At 41.3% G+C, this 18,376-nt stretch overlaps 1 protein-coding gene across 1 annotated transcript; it reads right to left on the reverse strand.

The window, feature by feature from the left end:
• Window positions 1-11,621: 11,621 nt before the first annotated feature.
• On the reverse strand, window positions 11,622-14,109 carry LOC105856811 (small ribosomal subunit protein uS10-like). The gene is made up of 2 exons (XM_076001403.1): window positions 14,050-14,109; window positions 11,622-12,141 (listed from the first exon to the last, which is right to left on the reverse strand). The coding sequence occupies exons 1-2, from the start codon at window positions 14,107-14,109 to the stop codon at window positions 11,686-11,688; spliced, it is 516 nt and encodes a 171-aa protein (XP_075857518.1). The 3' UTR covers window positions 11,622-11,685.
• Window positions 14,110-18,376: the final 4,267 nt, after the last annotated feature.

The raw sequence follows: 18,376 nt of genomic DNA on the forward strand, positions 1-18,376 counted from the left end.
GCACTTAGACATGGGGAGGGTCTTTTCTTTTTGAGGCTGAGGCTATGCTGACACTGTTTCCTAGGCTAGAAGTATAGAATCAGGATCCAGACCATTCTCATTCTCATTGCACCTTTATTGCCACATTGTTTTAACCGCATCCTTGAGGATTCCTAAAGGGCAAGAAAATGAACCCACTAAACATTTATGCCTCAAAATAACCATGTGAGGCAGAAAATAATATTCCAGAAAATGATATTTTACACATGGAAGAACTAAGGCTCAGACAAGATCATATGGTTAGTAATAGCAGGATGAGGAATGGAACCAGGTCATTAGCTTCCAAATCTGGTGCCTTTCCGTTGTAGCTTAACTGAATCTCAATCTCTTCTAGCCTTTGTTATTTTACAAAAATACAGATGCACACAAAGCAGCAACCAGTTTGTGCTTTGCTTTTTTAAAAAACAGCCTTATTGAAGTATTTTGTATGTATATAATTACATATTTTTATAAAGTTCACCCACTGTAAAAGTATAGTTCAATTATTTAAAAAAAAATTGCACCAGCTTCATGGGAATATAATTCACATAACATACAATCTACCCATTTTAAAGTGTACAACCCAGTAGTTTTTTAGTGTATTCACAGAGTTGTACAACCACCACCACGATCAATTTTAGAACATTTTTATCACCTCAGAAAGAAACCCTGTACCCTTTAGCCATCACCCGCTGTCCTCCAACTCTTTCTACCTGCTAAGCCCTAAGCAGCCTCTAATCTACTTTCTGTCTCTCTATATTTGCTTATTCCAGACATTTCATATAAATGTTGTGGTATAATATGTGGTCTTTTGTGACTGTCTTCTTTCACATAGCATAATGTTTTCGGGATCCATCCATGTTGAAGCCTGTAACGGTATTTCATTCCTTTCCATGGCCAAATAATACTTCATTGTGTGGATATATCACTTTTTGTTTATCCATTCATCAAATTGAATATTGTGTACAAGCTTTTGTGTGGACACATGTTTTCATTTCTCTTGAGTATATACTTTGCAGTGACATTACTGAGTCCAGTGATAACTTTGTGTGGAACTTTTTGTGAGGACCTGCCAGACTGTTTTCCAAAGTGTGTGTTCTCATTTTATATTCCCACCAACAATACATGACGGTTCCAATTTCTCCGCACCCTCCTCAGCACGTGATGTGCTTGGCTTTTTTCACTTAACATTATTTCATAGATACATTTCCATGTCCACATGCTTGCCATTTTTAACGGCCACACAGTGTTCCAAATCAGTTAGTTTGACGTTGTTTAAGAATTAATTTAAAGCTGAGGATTTGGATTACCTCCAGTTTCATGCTGTTTTAATGGTAAGGCTAGGATCTGTACCACTTACGACTTTTTTCCTTTAGCTTATTTCCTTGAGGTATGTTCCAAAGTGGAACAAAAGGCACATACAGCTTCTGTACTGCTTCCCTGGTTTCTCTGCAGGAAGGTTGTATGTAAAATGCCATTAGGAAAGTTCGTGCCTGCCTTCCTTTCCACAGTCTCTGCCAACATAAGGCTTTGTTGCTTTATTCACGTGTCCTAACAGTGTAGGTGTATAATAGGACCATAACAATCTCAGGCTGTTGCAATTTGCATTTCTTTCACTGCTGGTAAACACAATATTTTAATGGCCATCAGGGTGTCAGTTTCAGCTGTCAATCCAAAGAGGCCAGAGAATTTTGCTAAGGGTCAAAGCAAAGGGTAGAAGATGGGGCTTACCGGAATTTCCTAGGTTTGGGGAGCACAAGTACAGACGTGTTTGATAGGATGGTTGTAGCCTCAGCCATGGATGAAGAGGGCATTGGTAAGAATGCTGAACTAATTTAAACACATCCCTTTCAAACACTCTCTTCACTTGACACTTCTCCTGGTTCTGCCTCTCCCTCTCTGGACATTCCTTCTAGATCTCCTTTGAGAGATTTTTTTCCTTTATCTGCTTCTTAGACATTGGTATTCTCCAGGATTTCACTCTTAGATTCTTTTTTGCACCATGGCAGTAATGACTATGTAGATGCTGAAAACTCCCAAATATTTATCTTCAAACTAGACTTCTTTCCTGAATTCCAGATGTACATATCTAAATTCCTACTGTGTATCTCCACTTGAATATCCTGTAGGCACCTCAAGTCCAGTATTTTCCTCTCCAGCCTCTTATTTCCCTCTCCAACACCACCTTCTTTTTCCATACCTGCCCTCACCCCGGTTTTTTGTTTTTTGTTTTTCCTGTGACAGGGTCTCACTCTGTCACTCAGGCTGGAGTGCAGTAGTGGCTTGACCACAGCTCACTGTAACCTTGGCTGAAGCAATCCTAGGCTGAGGCAATCCTCCTGCCTTGGCCTCCCAAAGTGCTGGGATTATAGACATGAGCCACCACATCCGGCCCCGTATGCCCTACCTTTATGATTATAACAACATCTACCTAGTCACTCAAGCCAGAAATCCAGAAGTCATTCCAAACTCCTTTTTCCTCAACTTATATTTCTCTAAATGTGCATCTTCTTCACTCCAAATCGAGTACATGAATTTGATTGTTTTCTTTATTTCTCCCAATAATTGTGGCATTATTACATGTGTTAGTTGGGGTTCTTTGGTTGCAATTCTGTCACTTTAGAAAGGAAATGAAAAAAGTGTTGTGGTTTTTTTGTTTTTTTGTCTTTTTGTTTGTTTGTTTGTTTGACACAGGGTCTTGCTTTATCATCCAGGCTGGAACACAGAAGCATGATTATAGCTCACTGCAGCCTCCAATTCCTGGGCTCAAGCAATCCTCCCATCTCAACCTCCTGAGTAGCTAGGACTGCAGGCATGTGCTACAACATCTGGCTACGTTTTCTTATTTTTTATAGAAAAGAGGTTTCATTATGTTGTCCAGGCTGGTCTTGAGCTCCTGGCCTCATGCAATCCTCCCTTGGCCTCCCAAAGTGCTGGGATTACAGGCATGAGCCACCATGCCTGATCAGATTTACTAAATAAATATGTGCATGGAATGGAAGGAGAAACTGAGCAATCACTGTGGAAAGGCAGGCTTAGGTCAGCTCTAGGGACCTTAGCAGCAAGCAAGTTGCCCTGGACCTTCTCTGGAGAGTCTGCTATGAATATGACTTGGTTCCAGTAACGCTCAGCCTCTGCAGCTCTCCGTTCAAAATACCAAATTTCTGGGAGAATCTGGGGACAAACACAGATTAAGAAGGTAGGGGGGCCGGGCGTGGTGGCTCATGCCTGTAATCCTAGCACTCTGGGAGGCCGAGGCAGGAGGATTGCTTGAGGTCAGGAGTTCAAAACCAGCCTGAGCAAGGGCGAGACCCCATCTCTACTATAAATAGAAAGAAATTAATTGGCCAACTGATATATATATATAGAAAAAATTTTGCCGAGCATGGTGGCACATGCCTGTAGTCCCAGCTACTCGGGAGGCTGAGGCAGGAGGATTGCTTGAGCCCAGGAGTTTGAGGTTGCTGTGAGCTAGGCTGATGCCATGGCACTCACTCTAGCATGGGCAACAAAGCGAGACTCTGTCTCAAAAAAAAGAAGAAGAAAAAGAAGGTGGGGGAAGCTGAGTTATATGTTGGAGATGCAATTCCGGAGGATGGATGATTCCTATGTATTAGAGGCAATTATCAAAGAAAAAAATATGGCATGAGATAGACAGTCTTGCCAGAAGTTATCTACTACATTGCTACATTTCTGAACCGGACTTGCTGCCTCTAGTCTTACACTCCGTCAGTCCATATTCTGCCAGAATTATCTTCCAAAATGCAAATCAGGGAAAACAATGGAAAATTATAGGCATGAAATCCTTGTTCAACTCTTACTAAGTCTGGGACTTTGGGCAATAGCACTACTATCTGAGTCTCTACAATTTGCCCACACCATGTAGGCACTTTGTATATATTATTTCTACTCCTTATGACAACTCTGCAAGATATATATTATAATTACTGTGCAGAAGGAGAAACTGAGGCTCAGAGGAAATAGTAAGCTTGTCCTAAAGCCCATGACTAGTAAGTAGCAGAATTTGTAACCTGACTCAAGGTATTTATTACTGGGTTACACTCCCTCTCTGAGATTCCCAGTTTCTTCATCTATAAAGTGGATATGCCTTTATTTTTCAGGGTTGATTTTACGATTAAGGAGAACTGGCTGTGTAGTTTGTGGGGGGCCAGTGCAAAATAAAAATGCAAGATGGCCTCTTGTTAAATAATTATTAAGAATCAAGACAACAGCAGGGCACTAAACCAAGTGTGGGGTCCTTCCTAAGCATGTTTATGTGGTTACAAAGCTTGAACGCCCATGATGTTGGCCCTGGGGTTAGGGTTCATGTAGATCAGATACATTGTACAGAACAGATGATCACTAAATTGTGGGTATAGTTGTATTAACTTCCTGTTGCTGCTATAATAAATTACTACAAACTTAGTGGCTTAACACAAATTTAGTACCTCACAGTTCTAGAGATCAGAACTCCAAAAGGAATATTATGGGGCCAACATCAAATTGTAGCAAGGCTGTGTTCCATCTGGAGCCTCTGCAAGAGAATTTATTTCCTTGCCTTTTCCAGTTTCTAGAGGCTGCCTGCATTCCTCAGCTCATGGCCCCTTCCTCTGTCTTCAAAGTCAGCAGCATCGTATGCTCCAATCATCTCTCTCTCTCCCCCCTCCCCTTCTCTCTCACCTCTGTTTCCCTTCTCTGACTGTGACCCTCTTGCCTTCTTCTTAGAAGGACCCTTGTGATTACATTGGGCCCAACCCAGATAATCCAGAATAATCTTTATTTAATCACACTTGCAAAGTCCCTTTTGCCACGTAAGGTAGTATATTCACAGGTTCCAGTAATTACGACATGAATACCTTTGGGGGACCATTATTCAGCCTACCACAATATCATCATCATCATCATTATTATGTTCTCCATTTCATCCTTCTACAGTGTCAGAATAAAGTCCAAACTGTTGCAGGACGTGGCCAACCCACTGTGATCTGATCCATGCCGATTCTCCTAGCTTCAATTCTTTCTACTCCCTCACATGCATTAACCACTCCAGTAACACTGAACAACTTGTGATTTTTAAGTCGCAGCCTGCTCTCATTTGCTGACGAAACTCTTTCCTACTGTTATTTCTGCACAAAATATTCTCTCCCATTTCCCCTTTTCACTATCCTTCTTCCCTTTCAATTCTGTTTTTTTTTTTTTTTTTTTGGTGTTGTTTTGTTTTGTTTTTTGAGACAGAGTCTCACTCTGTCACCCTGGGTAGAGTGCAGTGGCTTCATCGTAGCTCACTACAGCCCCAAACTCCTGGACTCAAGCAATCCTCCTGCCTCAGCCTCCCGAGTAGCTGGGACTACACGCCTGTGCCATAGTGCCCAGCTAAAATCTTTCCATTTTTAGTAGAGGCCGGGTCTCACTCTTGTTCAGGCTTGTCTCGAACTCCTGAGCTCAAACGATCCTCCCACTTCATCCTCTCAGAATGCTAGGATGACAGGCGTGAGCCACTGCACCCAGTCTTGGTGGGATTATTATTATTATTATTATTCACTTAGCCTAAGTTTTCTACTTAGGAAAAACTTCACCCCACCTCTTAGGAGTGATCTTGAATAAGTCACTTCACCTCTCTAAGTCTGTTTTCATACACACAGAATGAAAATAACAGAATCGTACCCACATTATGATGAGGCTCAAATGAGATAATCCACATAAGCACTTAGCAGTTTGCCTTACAGATGGCAAGTGCTCACCAAAAAATCATCTATAATTATCATCATATTCCTTGACCTTACCCACAATGTGATTTAAGAGCTTCCCCCTCTGTCCTGTATTAGCAAGAAGTGCATAGAATGTAGCAGCCTTTCCTGGAATTGCCTGATCATTCGTCTCTTCTGCTGTACTGACCATTCTTTGAGATCAGGAACTCAATTGTTCATTTCCATATCCCCAGTGTCTCACACAGAGTTTGGATATATGCCAGGTTAATATTTATTGAAACACAATAGAAAAATAACTCTTAGGAGGACACATGCTAATTCTGTTCTCAGAATATTTCTTTGAAGTATGTATTCCATTCTTATCTTCCTACAGTACCAGTCTAAAAATATTTTATTCGTCTACCTTCTATTTAAATAAAAGTGCAGCATTAACAAAACCTACCCTGCTGTGCCAAATTTCCTTCTGTCTTCCTGGCTCTAGCCATTTCCCCTTTTTTTCTTTCTACTTCCTCTTGGTAAAGGTCATTTCTTTCTGTTTCATGATCCCATCTTTTTTTAAAATAGTGACAGTCTTTTTCCTAACATTTGCGTTATTACAAGCTTCCCAGAAAGCTGTGTAGTCACTACCCATAACAAGGGAAGCCCCACCCTTCCTCTTCCCCCAAGTGCTGCAGCCCTTGAAGTCACCAGGATATCTGTAACCTTAGCACAGAGTCAGTATGAGCTCCCTCTCCCGGCAGGTCACGGTCATGCTAAAGCCAGACACAGGGCTAGAGCTCCCAGTCACACATTCAGGAATTATTATAAAGCGTGAGCAGCTGACTCAGGCCTGTCTGCTCCCTGAGCTCTCAGATATGAGGAAGGTGTTGAGCTATCTAATATATTCATAAAGTCATTCACTTGACAGGTGTCATAGAGATCTGAACCCCATCCTATCACTTGGAGGAAACAAGCTGCCAGCTTGGTGGAAAGAATGCTAACTTCAGAATCAGAATGTGAATTTGAGCCTGTTTCTACCACCTACCTAGCTGGCTGCTCTTTTGGTAAATCAATGTCTGTAAGCCTCTGGATCTTTAACTTTAGGGTGACATTAGGCCTATTCCACCTACCTTATAGTGTAGATGGTAAATTTTTAAAATAATGTAAAAATATAGTTACTTATTGGGCACTAACCTTGCATCAGATACTGATAGGTGCATTGCCCCTATTTTTTGTTTGTTTGTTTGTTTGTTTGTTTTGAGACAGAGTCTTGTTCTGTTGCCTGGGCTAGAGTGCCATGGTGTCAGGCTATCTCACAGCAACCTCAAACTCCTGGGCTCAAGTGATCCTCCTGCCTCAGTTTCCCAAGTAGCTGGCACTATAGGCATGTGCCACTATGCCCGGCTAATTTTTTCTATATATATTTTAGTTGTTTAGCTAATTTCTTTCTATTTTTAGTAGAGACGGGGTCTCACTCTTGCTCAGGCTGGTCTCAAACTCCTGACCTTGAGCGATCCTCTTGCCTCAGCCTCCCAAAGTGCTAGGACTACAGGCATGAGCTACCATGCCCGGCCAACTGTCCCTATTTTATATATGAGAAAACTAAAGTTCAGGGAGTTGTCACACAGTCACTCTGTTAGGACATGGAAAGCCAGGATTCAAATCCACGTCTGACTGAAAAGACTTTGTTGTTGTTTTCCCTTTATATCAGACTGATGTTCATGAATCATGCATCTGAAAACATTTTGAAAAAAAAAAGTAAAAATTTGTTCTACAAAAGATAAATTATTATTTTTTTAAGAAACTGTGGCCCAGAGAAATACAGTAACTTCCCCTAGAAGTTGGTGGCAAGTTTTAATCCAACAAGTACTCCATGGGGCTAGCAGCTGTGCAGGCCACTCTGGAATTAAGGTGTAGCTTTATCCAGGTGAAAGGGGGAAATCCAACAAAGGAGGCAGGTACTTAGGACTTTTTTCACATGCTTTCCACTTTGTGGTTGCTCTAGATGGCGTAAGTGACACAAACTCAGTGACACTGTCCAGGTCACAAGGGTGTCCAGAGTCCTTGTTGTGGGACACAGCAGGGCCTCTGAAAGTTGACCCCAGCATCAATCTCCAGCCTCATCTCTCATCAGGCCTCCCCTGCCACTATCTAGCCCCAACCCTCCTCCTCAGTCACGACACACTGCTTGCAGTTGCTGGAATGCACTCCATGGGTTTGCGCCTCAGAGCCTCCCTTCCCTTTACCTGGAATACACTTCACCCAGTGAACACCTGCTCATTTTCCAAGACTCTGCTGAAATGTCACTTTGGGGATGTAGTCTAACCGGATCTCCTCCCACCTGTCCCCACTTTAGATAGAATTGACCATTCTCTCTCCTTTGGGCCTCTAAGATCTCCTTTACATTTTTCTGTATTGGGACATATAACATTTTTATTGCACCAATTTATGCAAAAACAAAAAAACTTGTTTGCAGTTAACACCTTAAAGGTAAAGACTATCCTATTTCTAATTGCATCTTTAGTCTGTATTATTGTGAGCACATGGTGGCAGAACATGATGGCTGGCTAACCCATCTACTCCCAGCCTGCTTTTCTTTTGCTTGCCTACTCCTGGAAAAAATGAAATCGTTTTTTTCCCAACCTCCCTTGCAGCTCTTAGGAGGTGCACGGAAAAACAGTTTGGGCCACTGAGATATAGAAAGAGTGGAGAGTTTCTAGGAGAGCTTTTGCATTTCTTATAAAAGGGCCAGAGTGAGTGATACAAACTATCTCTCCTCCATCCTGCCTTGAATACAAATATGATGCTGAAGTTGGAGTGGTCCCATCTTGCAACCATAATGGAAAAGTCCAAAGGGCCACTGAGTCACTAAACAAATGCAACAGCTGCATTTATGTTATTAATATGTGAGAAAAATGTGCCCTCGCTCATTCAATCTGTCTGATTACTTGCACCTGAGAACATTCCTAAGTAACCCATCAGTTAATAATGTTGGTGTTCAAAAGGGGTAATTTTTTGTTCCAATGGTTTTTGAATGTTTAGTTTAGTATCAGAAACTTTTCCTCAAGAGGAGTTTTAAACTAAGCCCAAGAAATAATATTGGTCAAAGCAGATGTGCTCTGATTGAAAAGGATGTGAGATAGCAGGGTGGCCTCCCAGCCTTTTTCTTACCCCTTCTTTCCCCCCAGATAACCCCTGAGGTACCTATTTGGAACTCCTAAGGCTTCTCTGGACACTGAACTGTGATGGGAGTGTAAATTGGAACAGCCTCTTTTGTGCACAGTTTGGCAGTTTGAGGACAATTTCTATCATGTTGTTAAATTATATAACCTTTGACTCAGCAACTCCGTTTCTAAGAATCTATCCACAGAAATACTGGCATTTTTGTACATAGACGTGTATATGTACAAGGTGATTCATTACAGAATTGCCTAAAGGTTAAAAAAAGAAAGAAAACAATCTAAATTTCCATTAAGAGACTGATTACTTTACAGAACATTCATCCTCTGATATATTTTGCATCTATTACTGACATTGATGGATCTCCAAGATAAAGTAATGCACCTTTAACATATATATATATATATATATATTTTTTTTTTTTTTTTTTGAGATAGAGTCTCACTTTGTTGCCCAGGCTAGAGAGAGTGCCGTGGCATCAGCCTAGCTCACAGCAACCTCAAACTCCTGGGCTCAAGCGATCCTTCTGCCTCAGCCTTCCAAGTAGCTGGGACTACAGGTATGTGCCACCATGCCCGGCTAACTTTTTGTATATATATTTTTAGTTGGTCAATTAATTTGTTTCTATTTTTAGTAGAGATGGGGTCTCGCTCAGGCTGATTTTGAACTTCTGACCTTGAGCAATCCTCCCTCCTCGGCCTCCCGGAGTGCTAGGATTACAGGCGTGGGCCACCACACCCGGCCCTTTAATATATATTTTAAAAGTAACACCCTAAATACTAATAAAAGAAAAACAGTATGAACGTATAAAAATATACATATATAGATTTGTAAATGAATAGAAAAATGTATTGAAAGAAGACCAAGTGATTACTTTTGGGTAGTGAGATTGAGGGAGAGAGACTTCAACTTTTTACTTTGTAAACCATTATATTGTTTGAAAAATTGGCATCTATTTACATTTATTATGTAAAAAATATAGAATAATACCTCACCAAAAGAAGATATTTGGATGGCAAATAAGCATTATGAAAGATGTTTAACATCATATGTCATTAGGGAATTGTATGTTAAAAAAACCAACGAGATGCCACTACCTATTAGAATGGTGAAAATCCAAAACACTGACAACACCAAATGCTGGTGAGGATGTGGAGAAACAGGAACTCTTATTCATTGTTGGTGGAAATGCAAACTGATTAAGCTACTTTGGAAGACATTTTGGAAGTTTCTCACAAAACTAAACATCTTCTTACTGTGTGATCCAGCAATCAGGCTCCTTGATATTTACTTGAACAAGTTGAAAACTTATGTCCACACAAAAACTTGCACACAGATGTTTATATTACAGCAGCTTTATTCATAATTGACAAAACTTGGAAGCAGGCCGGGCGAGGTGGCTCACGCCTGTAATCCTAGCACTTTGGGAGGCCGAGGCGGGCGGATTGCTCAAGGTCAGGAGTTCGAAACCAGCCTGAGCAAGACCCCGTCTCAAAAATAGAAAGAAATTAATTGGCCAACTAAAAATATATATACAAAAAATTAGCCGCTTCGTAGTCCATTTCTGACGAAAAAAAAAAAAAAATTAGCCGGGCATAGTGGCGCATGCCTGTAGTCCCAGCTACTTGGGAGGTTGAGGCAGAAGGATTGCTGAGCCCAGGAGATTGAGGTTGCTGTGAGCCAGGCTGACGCCACAGCACTCACTCTAGCCTGGGCAACAAAGTGAGACTCTGTCTCAAAAAAAAAAAAAAAAAAAAAACTTGGAAGCAACCAAGATGTCCTTCAGTAGATGAATGGATAAATAAAACATGGTACATTCAGAGAGTGGAATGTTATTCAATGCTAAAAAGAAATGAGCTATTCAGCCATGAAAAGACATAAAGAAAACTTAAATGCATATTACTAAGTGAAAGAAGCCAATCTGAAACAGCTACATACTGTACGATTCCAACTATATGACATTCTGGAAAAGACAAAACTACAGAGACGATAAGAAAGATCACTGGTTGCCAGGGGTTCTCAGGAAGGAATGGATGAATAGGTAGAACTCAGAAGATCTTTAGGGCACTAAACCTACTCTGTATGATAGTGTGGTGGATACCTGTCTTTATGCATTGTCACAACCCACCTTTATGTACAGCACCAAGAGTGAACTAGGACTCTATAATCTAGGACTTTGGGCGGTAAGGATGTATCAATGTGGGTTCATCGATTTAACGAATGCACCACTCTGGTGCAGGATGTTGATAGTGGGGGAGGCCATGTCTGCGTAGGGGCAGTGGATATATGGGAACTCCATACTTTCCTCCTAATTTTGCTTTGAATCTAAAACTGCTCTTAAAAAAATAATCTATTTTTCTAAAATAGAGAATAGAAGAAACTATACTAGTTTAAGACTTAGCCCAACATATTTATTCAAATTGCATTTTTTTTTTTTTTTTGGAGACAAAGTCTCACTCTTGTTGCCCCAGCTAGAGAGCGTGGCATCAGTCTAGCTCACAACAACCTCAAACTCCTGGGCTCAAGCAATCCTTCTGTGTCAGCCTTCTGAGTAGCTGGCACTATAGGCATGCACCACCATGCCCGGATAATGTTTTCTATATATTTTTAGTTGGCCAATTAATTTCTTTCTATTTTTAGTAGAGACAGGGTCTCACTCCTTGCTCAGGTTGGTCTTGAACTTCTGACTTTGAGTGATCCTCCCGCCCCCCAGAGTGCTAGGATTACAGGCGTGAGCCACCACACCCGGCCAAATTGCATTTTTTAAATAACTGGTAATCAATGTATTAAAACAGTTGACTTAAGCATCTGCAATGGTGACTTCAACCTCTACTCCTGGCTTGATAATGAAAGTTATCTGCTTAACAATCGCAGAAGGACTGTGCAAGTCAGTGAGTTGCTTGTAGATTCTCATCTGGAAGCGGTCCCAAGTCTTAGAACCTTCACTACAAGGAGTTTTTCTTGTAGTGATTCTCAAAGTCTTGGTAGGCATCCGAACTGGTCTTTTGACTTCGAAATTCTTTTTCTTTGCTCCTCTGTTCAAGTTGGCACACACCTTCTCCAGGGACTTTATGTCATGGCTGGTTAGGCTAATTCTAATTCGGTGAATTGCCACCTGGGGCTCCACAGGTGTTTTCCTGGTATCTTTAAAAGCCACAGCTGTAGCACAGCTTTCTGCCCTACTTGTTTCCAGGCGAGAGCGAACATCAATGACTGGAGCAGAAGTGGGAACGCCACGGCTCCGCTGCACCTGCCACTGCGTCGTCCCCGAACAGCTCAAATTGTATTATGTACAACAGGATGGTTGAGGTTCTGTGAGGGCACAGTGACAATTAAAACAATGTCCCTGTTCTCAAGGAGCTTAAATATAATACAGAGAAGTTATAGGGCTATACCATACTATAAAGCAGAATTTTTAAAGTGCTGTAACAAAGACACAAGTAACTGATTCTGAGAGTCCAGAGAAAGGAATGGCTTGTTATTAGGAGGAATATGAGAATGCTTCACTGAGGCAGGAGCTAAAAGTTGGATCTTGAAACATAAGTTTTTGTTAGCTACAGAGTGGCAAGGAAACAGGAAGAGCGCTCCAGGCAAAGGGAATAGCACAAAGACATGGAGACATGAAAGTCTAGATTGTGTATGAGGAATGGCGGCTGCCTGTAACAGAAGATAGGTAAAAGGATAGAGTGGGAAATAAGACTGGAAAGGAAAGTTGGGGTAACAGCATGCAATATCTTGTATCTTGTATAGCCTATGCTAAGCTGTTTATGTTAACAAAATATAGGGAGTCAGTGTAGGTGGGCAAAGTCAATCACTGGTAGACTGGGTCCACTGTCTTACAGCCAGGACAGGGGTAAAGGGGCACAGACTTCAGTCCAGGGGCCTGGGCCAGCGCTCAGGAAGGATGGCGCCTGGCAAGCCAGCACTCTGGAGCCTGCAGCTGGAGCACCTAGGAGAGAAGCTTGTGTGGGGTGGTGCCAACAGCCAACCAAGAGCATCTCCTGCCTTTTGGGTCAGAGCAGCTCTGGTCTCCCTGCTCAGCCCCTCTCTGGTTGGTGAGATCTTCTGTAATTAAAAATCAGGCTTCCTCACGCTTGGTGTCCCCTTTTAGGGTCACCTTCTCTAGCTAGACAGAGGAGACTTGTAGGGACTCTGGTGAGGGTCTCTGTTCTTCTCCTTGTACCCCCATTCTAGGGGGTGAGTAGGAACATGTCACTATTTATCTGCCTCTCTCTGATTATCTATAATTCAACCAAGGAGTTTGTACTTTGGACTCTGCCTAATTTCTCCTGATTCTGGTTTTCTAAGGTCCTGGCCTTAAATTACTGTCTTTACTTTTCTTCCACAGTTTGATTTGTGTTCCTGGCTTTGATTCCCAATTGTTCCAAAACTTATTAGTTTAATGGCTTGGCCCTGCATCTCAACCTTTCTTCTCTGATCTTCAGCCTTAGATACCCAAAAATAACAGTTTGTCACCTCATATGTACCCTACACTGTGTCATCATTCCTAAACTGATTATAATTTAATTAGGGATACATGATTTATAAACATTAAACAAAATGCAAGATTGAATAGCATTAAACTCTAAAATATTAATACATTGTAGTTGGTAAGGAAAAGGTAATAAGGTGTTGTCTTAGTCTGTTTAATGTTGCTATAAAGAAATATCTAAGAGCGGGACCCCGTCTCTACTATAAATAGAAAGAAATCAATTGGCCAACTAACATATATAGAAAAAATTAGCCGGGCATGGTGGTGCATGCCTGTAGTCCCAGCTACCTGGGAGGGTGAGGCAGCAGGATTACTTGAGCCCAGGAGTTTGAGGTTGCTGTGAGCTAGGCTGATGGCATGGCACTCACTCTAGCCTGGGCAACAAAGCAAGACTCTGTCTCAAAAAAAAAACAAAAAAAAACAAAGAAATATCTGAGGCTGAGTAATTTACAAAGAAGTTTATTTAGCTCACAGTTCTGCTGGCTGGAAGATTCAAGACTGGGCATCTGGTGAGGACCTCAGGTTATTTCTACTCATGGTGGAAGGTGATAAGGAGCTGGACTTGCAGAGATCACATGGTAAGAGAGGAAGCAAGAGAGAGGAAGGGAGGTGTCAGGCTCTTCTTAACAACCAGCTCTCAAGGGGAACTAATAAGAGTGAGAACTCACTCACTCCCACAAACCCCACCCCCAGGGAAGACAGTATTCGATTCATGAGGGATCTTCCCCCCATGACCCAAACACCTCCCATTAGGCCCCACCTCCAACATTGGAGGTTAAATTTCAACACGAGGTTTGGGAGGACAAACATCCAAATTATAGCAGGTGTAGTGGGAAAGAAACTAAATTCAAGACATCTGGATTCTAGTTTTAGTTGTCACTAACTGGTTGCAGGACTGGCCAAGTCTCTCAACCTCAGCTATAAAATTGAAGCATTCTTCTATAGAGAACTTTAAACTCTGTGACTAAGTGCTATGTGGGCAGAGAAAGGGAGAGATCTGTTTGGGTGGGATTTGTTGGGTAAGTCTTCCGGAAAGAAGAAAAAAAAAAAAAAAGGAATATAAGATAAGCCTTAAAGATGTGTGGGATTTTTGACTGGAAAGATGAAAGTGAGAACACTTTCGGAGTTGGAGGTAAAAACATTGTTAGAGTGAGGAGGGAGGAATGAGCAGAGTGGTTCGCAGCACAGCACACGCCCCAGCCTGAACACAGCAGCTGGTGAGCAGTGGGAGGGCTGGATGGGCACGTTGTGGAGGATGTTGTTGGACATGAGGCTGAGGGGTTGTAGTGGATCCCTGAAGAGGGAAAATTAGTCTGGGAACAGTGGGCAGGATGTATGGGTGGGAGAATATATTGGAGGGAGGAGATGAGTTTATGACAGTGGTCCAGGTATAAGTTAGGTAAGTTTGGGCTAGGGTAGCTGAGATGTGACTAAAGAGAAAGTGGTAAATCCAAGAGGCGTTTTGAAGGGATTAAATAAAGAGGAATAAGAAGAGGAAGTGATTTAAGTTAAACACCAAGGCTTGAGGGGACATTTTTAACAGAAAGGGGAGGCTGGGTGTGGTGGCTCACGCCTGTAATCCTAGCACTCTGGGAAGCCGAGGCAGGTGGATTGCTCGAGGTTAGGAGTTCGAAACCAGTCTGAGCAAGAGCAAGACCCCGTCTCTACCATAAATAGAAAGAAATTAATTGGCCAACTAATATATATAGAAAAAACTAGCTGGGGATGGTGGCGCATGCCTGTAGTCCCAGCTACTTGGGAGGCTGAGGCAGCAGGATTGCTTGAGCCCAGGAGTTTGAGGTTGCTGCGAGCTAGGCTGACGCCTAGGCATTCACTCTAGCCTGGGCAACAAAGCGAGACTCTGTCTCAAAAAAAAAAAAAAAAAAAATACACCAGAAAGGGAAAAGGAATTTTTTGGGGAGAGAGAGGTTTGGTCTTTTTTATTATTATTATTGTTTTAATTTCAGCATATTATAGGGGTACAAATGTTAAGGTTACCTATATTGCCCATGCTCCCTCCCCCCTCGAGTCAGAGCAGGTTTGGTGTTTTGGGAGTTCCACAGTGTCATCTTTAGACATGAACATGTCTGAACAGTTTCACTGGGAGACTTTTAAAAGGAGCAATATTTTGTTGGCAGTTAGGAATTATGAATATTAATAGATAGGTAGAATTTGTTTTGAGACAGAGTCTTGCTCTGTCGCCCTGGGTAGAGTACACTGGCATCATCGCAGCTCACAGCAACCTCAAACTCTTGGGCTCAAGCTATCCTCCTGCCTCAGCCTCCCAGGTACCTGGCACTACAGGTGCATGCCAAGATACCTGGCTAATTTGTCAATTTTTAGTAGAGATAGGGTCTTGCTCTTACTCAGGCTGGTCTCAAACTCCTGAGCTCAAGCAATCTTCTCACCCTGGGCCTTCCAGAGTGCCAGGATTACAGGTGTGAGCCACTGGGCCTGGCCAGCTATATAGAGTTTTTAATCATTCACATTGAGGCAGTAGTTGAAACCATAAAAGCAGATGCTGTGTATGAAGGAGAATATTATAAGAGAAAGATGTACAGATAAATTACTGGAATAAAAAAATCCTAAGTCTTTTTATAATTCTCAGCTATTCTATTTTAGCTTTACATTTTATTATTCCTAACCTTAATCCAGCTCTTATAGTACTCCTTTGACCTGTCCCACAATTTTTGTTTTTTTTTTTTTAAAGAAATGTTAGCTCTCTTTTCTTTCCTGGGTAATTGTATTAGTATAGACGGGTTAGCTTATACTGACACTGAAATCTCAGTGGCTGAAAGGTCCTTCTCGTTCACTCTACCTGCCACTTCCCCTCACATTTTATTGGCCAAAGCAAGCTACACAGCCACATTAATCTTCAAATGAGGTGAGCTTTCAATTCCCCACTGTATATTAATAGAGACAGTGGGACAATTTGTGAAAATTTCTAACAAAAACTATAATAACAGACTTTTTACCACTGGATTTCTATCTACAACCATGCCTTCTCCACATTTTTATTTGTATCATCACTAAAGTGTTCCAAGTATGAACATTTTATAACCTGTGATAACATCGTATCTACATAAACAAGTCATTTCTGCTTCCTCGCTCTTTGTTTTTTTCCTTATTTTGATGTTCAGTTTTCCTTTGATTCCATGGTTGGTTCTCTTTTCTTTTTTCCTTTCTCTATTCTTGGAACTGGAGACTCAAGAAAATGATACACCCATAAGCAAAACAATCTTTAACTCTTTCCTCCCCATGGTTCCACTTCACTTGCTTCTTTAGCAAGAAAAAAATTCCTTTCCTCTGGGTCCTACTACACTTCCTTCTACTTTCTCACTTCCTGTCACTCAGAGCTCAAGGACATTGCAAAGCAAAATAACCAGCTGAAAAGTAAGAGATATTACTCAATCCATTGTTTACTCTGACATTAATTAGCTGGTTGCCTTGATTTTCATAGCCTGTGTCCATTCTACATATTGTTGACTTGATTAATTCTGATCAGAATTAGTCTTTGTATCCATCAGACTCTCACAGAATGTTGTCTGGATCTCTAATATGATTATCACAATCTGCTCTCTCTGAGGGTTATTTTTGTATATGACCTCTCACTAAATTATGACACTTTTATAAATTAATCAGTGATTTTCACCTAATAGATAAGCAATAATTATTAATCCACTGATGAATTCTTTATTTGACTGACTTGGCCATTGGTTTTGGATAGATCTTGATTCAGCAATTGGCACTTATTAGACTTCTGCTCATATGTAGGGAAAAATATATACATAAATAGAAAAATATGTTATTTTTCTGTTAATCTTTCCACTTCTCATCTGCCCTGTTAGATTGTAGTATAGGACTATTGTTTGTTTACAATTCATACCACACCTTCTTTCATTCATTAATTCACTGATTTACTCAATAGTCACTTAATGAGTCCCTATTATGGGCTGGAGGTAGGATAGAAAGTCTAATAATATATGATACTCTCTTTCAAAATGTGGGAGCAAGCAGGTGACAGATAAGTAAAGCAATTGCTATAGTGTAGTAACTGCTATGGCTTAGAGGAGAAGCATCTAAGTCAGACTGGTACTTCTTGGGAATGGGGCCCCTGAAACTAGTCTTGAGGAGAAGAGAAGGGGGTAGCTGGAGAATTGGGGGTGGAATGAGGGCTCTTTATGAGATGAAACATGCCATGTGTAATGACACTGAGATGGGAAATAAAATCACTTGCTCCAGAAACTGCTCAAGAAATTCAGTAGGACTGGAACATAATATACAAGTTGGGGAATGGCAAGAGATGAAGCTAGAAGAATGAGTGGGTATCATATCTAACAGGAGCTTGTGTGCTCTAGTAAGGAATTTTAACTTCAAAGCTAAGGAACATATCCAAACTCTTCTCCTAGGCAAGTGAGGTCTGGGATGCAATTCTGGGATTGTATTTCCAGAAGCTGGGTCTGGTTATGGGTAGAGTTAGACTTCCCCACAAGGTGCATAGAATGGAACTGAAAGGATCTGAAAGTGAAGGCCCAAGGACAAAGCCAGGATTAATTCAAAGCTGAGAGGAAAATCCAGGAATAAATAATATGAAACATGAACTGAAAGTACTAAGAGCAAAGAGATAAAATGGAGGGTCAAAGGCACAGCCCAGTCTTTTAAAAGTCTCTTTTCCCCTTTTGGGATTCCTTCAGCCTATATCTGGGTGAGAAAGAAATATTACCGATTTGGATCCAAGGACCTCCACATATTTTAAGCAGAATAGTGGTAGGGCCTATTGTTGTTCTCTTCTTAACTCTAGGCACACAACATCTTGTCATGTCCTGTGAGCTCTACCCCATATGTATCTGGCCCAGAGTAAGTCCTCAATAAATATTTAGTGAGTGACATGGACTTGCTGCAAATTTTTAAGCTCAGGAATGCTTTTGTTTAGTCTATTCATACGTTATGTGAGTATAATGCCTCAAGAAAACCGATTTCATATAAACCTACAAGAACA

This window comes from Microcebus murinus, chromosome 4 (genome assembly GCF_040939455.1).
Source record: "Microcebus murinus isolate Inina chromosome 4, M.murinus_Inina_mat1.0, whole genome shotgun sequence".
Lineage (NCBI taxonomy): Eukaryota > Metazoa > Chordata > Mammalia > Primates > Cheirogaleidae > Microcebus > Microcebus murinus.

Bases quoted from the DNA above. Each gene is read 5' to 3' on its own strand.
- LOC105856811 (XM_076001403.1), bottom strand. From the start codon at position 14,109: ATGGGGGGAAGATCCCTCATGAATCGAATACTGTCTTCCCTGGGGGTG. The intron at 12,142-14,049 runs GTGAGTGAGTTC...GGGACGACGCAG, and splicing joins TGGGGGTGGGGTTTGTGGGA to TGGCAGGTGCAGCGGAGCCG.